The 5,168-nt window shown below is 58.5% G+C and overlaps 2 protein-coding genes across 2 annotated transcripts; both read left to right on the forward strand.

Moving 5' to 3' along the window:
• The first annotated feature begins 1,363 nt into the window (after positions 1-1,363).
• Positions 1,364-3,375, forward strand: SETTUDRAFT_168585 (uncharacterized protein). The gene has a single exon (XM_008026041.1). It carries the CDS (start codon positions 1,586-1,588, stop codon positions 3,329-3,331), a length of 1,746 nt encoding a protein of 581 aa, XP_008024232.1. The 5' UTR covers positions 1,364-1,585; the 3' UTR covers positions 3,332-3,375.
• Positions 3,376-3,686: 311 nt separating this feature from the next.
• On the forward strand, positions 3,687-4,986 carry SETTUDRAFT_168586 (uncharacterized protein). Its single transcript, XM_008026042.1, has 3 exons — positions 3,687-3,935; positions 4,069-4,195; positions 4,433-4,986. The coding sequence occupies exons 1-3, from the start codon at positions 3,817-3,819 to the stop codon at positions 4,589-4,591; spliced, it is 405 nt and encodes a 134-aa protein (XP_008024233.1). The 5' UTR covers positions 3,687-3,816; the 3' UTR covers positions 4,592-4,986.
• Positions 4,987-5,168: the final 182 nt, after the last annotated feature.

The following is a 5,168-nucleotide window of genomic DNA, read 5'->3' on the forward strand; positions in this document are numbered from 1 at the left end:
GGGGGGTGCGGATGGGCTAGGTGGTGAGCAATTGGGAGAGCAGGCCTAGGTTCGCGAGGCAACTTGGCGTTATGCAGGGACCGGTGAACAGGTGGCAAGGGCGATGACGAGGGCGCGGAGAGAGGTCCAGAGGAGGCCCCTTTTGGGGATTTGACGTCGTCGTGGTCGGGGGTGGTTTGGGCTAGCAGCCGCATCAAGGTTGGCTGTGTTGCGGGCGAGGACAGGGCATGCGGGGGTTGGGGGGGGAGGCAATCTGGGCCTTTGGAGAGCAGGTGCAAGTGCGCCAACACGGGCGATGGAAGGGAGCAGAAACAGAGCAGAGAGGGTCGCGGGCGAGGTTTGGGCAGGCTTGCACTTGGGGGGGGGGGCGCGCGTGGGTGTGGGTGTGGGTGTGGGTGTGGGCGGACGGGGGGGCTGCAGGCAGTGGACGACGAGGACATTTGCCTTTGCCATGGCGGGCTCGACGACAAAGACTTGAATGGCTTGATGGCGGGTGTCGACGTCGATCGTGGGCGGGTTTGGGCATAGCGGGTGCATCTGTGAGATCGACGATGGGGGCCCAGACGAGGATAGCGCATGCACGACACGGGCGAGGCGTGAAAAGCTCTGGCGTGACCAAGCGGTGCGCAGGCATGGCTTTTTCGCGACAATTGCATGATGGCGTCGTGGACCCACCAGAGCCGCCCGCGCTGCCACCGCCGTCGTGGTCGTGGTCGTGGGCGCGCCCGGGGGACGACGCTGACGTCATTGCGTCCGCCATGCGCTCACTGCTCGCATACATGCACATCCAGCTCCCGCGCCACACATGCGCCGCCCGGTGCCCGACGACCTGTACATGTACATGCAAGCATGCATGTATGTATACGCAGCCCGGCCCACGCTGCTCCGCCAGGGGGCCCGCCGTCCAGGCCTCTGCGAAAAACGCTACCCCCATATCCTTGCTGCGCCGCGGCACATGTGCCCCGAGGCTGCCCCCCCTCTCAGGGCCCAGAGCATTCCTGCGCCCACAACCGCGTCGGAGCCCCGAGCCCCGTCTCCGCCGATGCCACCGCCACCGCCACCGCCACTGCCACCGCCGCCGCCACCGCCACTCCCCGCCGCAAGGCTGTCCACGTGACCCGCCGGCTGCCCCGCACGTGACCCAGCCAGCCACAGCAAGAAGAAACGGATGCGAGCACGCCCTAAGCAAAAAAAGCAACCAGCCCGTGTGAGACGGAGCGGACGCCCAGTAATCACCCCCTCAGCTGCTGCCCCAGCACCTCCCCGCTCCCCCCTCCCCATCCTCCCCTCCTGGCTGCCAGCGTGAGCATGGCATGCTCCCCCCAAGCTCCTCCTGCCATCCGTCCCGGTTCTGCTGCTGTGTCCTCGTCCCCTCCCAAGCCCTGTGTGTTCCTGGCACACAGGCCAAGCAGGCCTGACAGCCAGCCTGCATTAGATAAGATAGCCACGAGGGAGCTGTGGGGCAACGGCCACGGCCAATGACGGCCTAACACACGCAACACGCATTGCTTCAACATTGCACGCTGGCTGCTCACCGCACTCCCTCCAGACTCGCAAAGCTCCAGCACCGCTTCCGCTACCCTCAATGTCATCGCCAGCCCCTGCGCGCACCCTGAATGTCCTCGTCGCCCTGACCGACCCCTCGGCCTTCCGCTTTGGCTGCTCCATTGTCGCCCGCCTGCATCGCCTCCATCATGTGTCGCTGAAGATCATAGCCTGCAAGGAATTCCCAACAACGACGCAAACGACGATCCCCCCCCAACTCGAGCCACTATGGCAAACATACCATGTCGACGACCACGCCCTGCCCGAGTGGCAACACGCCGACTACCTCGACACAACCGTTGCAGAGTACTGCGCATGGGCCGACCTGCTGGTCCTCGCGCCCCTCAACGCTGAGAACTTGGCGCGCATGCTGCACGGCTTCACAACCAGCCTGCACCTGCAAGTGCTGCGCAGCTGGAATGTCTCCAAGAAGATCCTGCTCATACCTGCCATGTCGACGCTCATGTGGGAGAACCCCATGTCGAGGAAGCAGATCAGCAAGATACGGAGGAAATGGAACTGGATCCGCGTCCTTCCACCCTTCCTGTGGTCCTTTGATCATTCCGGCCGCAAGTGCCAGCCGTGGGTCGAAGGCCACAAGGCCTTCAACGAGTCCATGCAAACCCAGATTGACCTCATGGCCGTCGGTGATCGCACCGTCGCCCTGCCCATTGCCCATCTGCCCACACTGACTCGTACCAAGAGCAAAGGGCCTCGTCTGCCCCCCGAGCTCTGGTCCATCATCCTCGAGTTCACAAAGGACTGGGAGCTGGCCACCACCCTCAACGTCCACACGAATCTGCCCATACCGAAAGAATGGCGGCAAGCCGCGAGCGACGAGGGCCCCAAGACGCCAATGCAGAAACTGGAATGGGCCCTACTTACCTATCCATACCCCGAAATCAAAAACATCTTCGACGCCGAAAAGCCCACGCGCATCTCACGCCTTTGCATCGAGCTCATCATGCGCTTTGCCATGGTGCCGGTGCTGGTCCATTTGGAAAAGTCGCACAAGGATCTGTTTTGGGGCACTTTTGGACACACCTTCTTGCCGCACAAGGCCTCGGTGTTTGGCAAGACGGACATTCTTGAGTACTGGAGAACATCGCCGGCCTTCCTCACCAAAGAGTACTCTGCCGAGGCTATCGACGACGCAAGCCGGACGAATTCGATCCAGGCCCTCGACTGGTGGTACAACTCGGGTCTTGCCCTCAAATACACCGAAGCCGCGCTGGAGCAGGCAAGCTCACAGGGGCATATCCATGTGCTTAAATGGTGGAAGGAGCACAGCCGCCATCGGACTGCCCCGCTGGTTCCGTCGAGTCCAATTGACGAGCAAGCCCCGAGCAAGACGCATCGCGATGACTTGCCTCTCAAGGTGGGCAAGTCCATCACGTACGCAACGCAGTCTGGCTGTCTGCCCGCCATTGTTTTCTGGGTCGATTCCGGCATCCCCTTCTCGCACGAAGATACCATTGCCAAGATTGCATCGACACACGGCCACACTCACATCCTAGACTACTGGCGCAAGCTCCGCGGCGAGAAGATGCTTTTCGACAACCAGGTGCTCGTTGGGCCGACCAAAATGGGCCATGCCCACGTGCTCGAGTGGTGGAAGCGCAGTGGCCTCAAGGTGGAATACAAGACGTGTGACATTGAGGAGGCGCTCGAGGACGGAGTCGAGGGGGACAAGGGCGAGACGGTGAGGAGATGGTGGGCGTTGAACGGGCTGAATCTTGGTGTTGGGACGAGCGAATGGATGAGGGTCAAGGTGCTGGGCTCGTGATGAAGCACATGATGTGACGATAAAGATGAATGATACAGCATAGCATGACTCACCTACTTGTTGCTGCACCCAGAAGGCAGGGCGGATATGGCTACTCAAAGTGAATCAACCGCCCCGCCGTGCTCAGTGGCAGCCCCACAGGCCAAGGGCAATAGGGTATTCTTACCCATTCCGGCCGCCCACCTGCCCAGCCTATCAGGGCGATGTCGGTGAGCGAGGTTCGACGCAGCCAATCGGCGCGTCGGAGTTTGTGATTGCCTCAACTAACCTGCCACTGCCCACGCAAAGCCGAGCTAACATCGTTCGTCCGCCGCCGCAACTTCAAATCCACCGTATCTTTTCTCCAACACCCGCCACGGCCTCTGCCCTCTTCCTCCCACCTCGCCCACTCCTCGTGCCCCGGCTGCGCAATAGAATCAGCAACGTAAATCCCGCCCGCCGCTTCTGTTTCCCAAACACCACCCACATTCCGAGCCTCGTCCACAATGTCCGCTGACAAGGAATTCACCTACTCCGATGTTTCGGAACACAACACCAAGAAGGATCTGTACATTGTTGTGCACGACAAGGTCTACAATGCATCAAGCTTCGTAGACGAGCACCCGTACGTTGTTGTCCTCGGAGGCTGCCACCGTGGTCTTTTGGCTTCCATGTGGTTCTCGCAGACCCCACCTTGAACCTCGGCCATGGCCCTCATCCTCGCCGCATCTGCAACAATCGCTAACATTTACCTGCAGAGGTGGTGAAGAGGTTCTGCTCGATGTTGGAGGTCAAGATTCGACCGAGGCATTCGAGGATGTCGGCCACTCAGACGAGGCTCGCGAGATTCTCGAGGGCTTGCTCGTTGGTAAGCTGAAGCGCCAGGTACGGCTTTCCCATTCCCCATCCCGCACACCTCTCTTCCCCACCCGGTCCTGCATCCTCCGTTCACTTCCGAGAATTACATTGCGAACGCTCGGATTCGTCGCAGGCGACGGGGATCTGGCATCCGGCATTCCGAGGGGGGTCCTAGACACTATCTCGGAATAGTGCCCGAAGAGGCTCCCCGGGACACGGATACAGTCGCTATGAAACGTAGCCTTGACTAACAACACGATGCAGGCGGGTGACCCAAAGCCCAAGAGCTACGCACCCTCTGGATCCACGGCTACCCCCACCGATGGTGCCTCGACTGGTGTCGGTCTTTACGCCGTCATCCTCCTTGGTGGTGTCCTTGCCTTTGCTGCTTACACCTTTATGAACAAGCAGTCAACTGAGTAGAGAGAAAGAGGCATAGAAGAAAAAGAAAAGACTTCTTTCGGCAACTACGTACGCGAACAAGTCAAGATCACAGTGTTCGAAAGAAAGGGAAAGGAGTAATCATTTACCAAGGCATAACTTCATACCTTGAGGCTAGACGGGAAATGGGGAAATCCCTTCATGGCTCGGTATGATGGAAGCAGATATGTAGTCGGGGGGAAAGGGTTGTGGGATCTTTTTTTTCCTTCTCTCCTTCTCTCTTGCTGGCAACATATGGGATCAGCTAGATAACCATGTTAGAGACGGATTGAACTTTTTTTTTTCTCTTGACTCTTGACTGGTTTGGGTGATGACGTGTATGTTAATTGCTGATTTTTGAGGGGGCGTGTGTGTAGGTAGGACTTTGTTGAAACTGGTGATATTTACACATATCTTTTCCCTCTTCTTCATCATCATCATCATCATCTTCTTCTTCTTCTTCTTCTTCTTCTTCTTCTTCTTCTTCGTTTCCGGTTGTTTTTTTTGGTGTCGATTGGAACTGGAATACACACACACACACACACATATATATATATATATATATATACTACGTTTAGTT

Source organism: Exserohilum turcica, assembly GCF_000359705.1.
Source record: "Exserohilum turcica Et28A unplaced genomic scaffold SETTUscaffold_16, whole genome shotgun sequence".
NCBI lineage: Eukaryota > Fungi > Ascomycota > Dothideomycetes > Pleosporales > Pleosporaceae > Exserohilum > Exserohilum turcicum.

Coding starts and splice junctions, on each gene's coding strand:
- SETTUDRAFT_168585 (XM_008026041.1), top strand. CDS start 1,586: ATGTCATCGCCAGCCCCTGCGCGCACCCTGAATGTCCTCGTCGCCCTG.
- SETTUDRAFT_168586 (XM_008026042.1), top strand. CDS start 3,817: ATGTCCGCTGACAAGGAATTCACCTACTCCGATGTTTCGGAACACAAC. Junction 3,936..4,068: donor AGCTTCGTAGACGAGCACCC/GTACGTTGTTGT, acceptor ATTTACCTGCAG/AGGTGGTGAAGAGGTTCTGC. Junction 4,196..4,432: donor TTGGTAAGCTGAAGCGCCAG/GTACGGCTTTCC, acceptor AACACGATGCAG/GCGGGTGACCCAAAGCCCAA.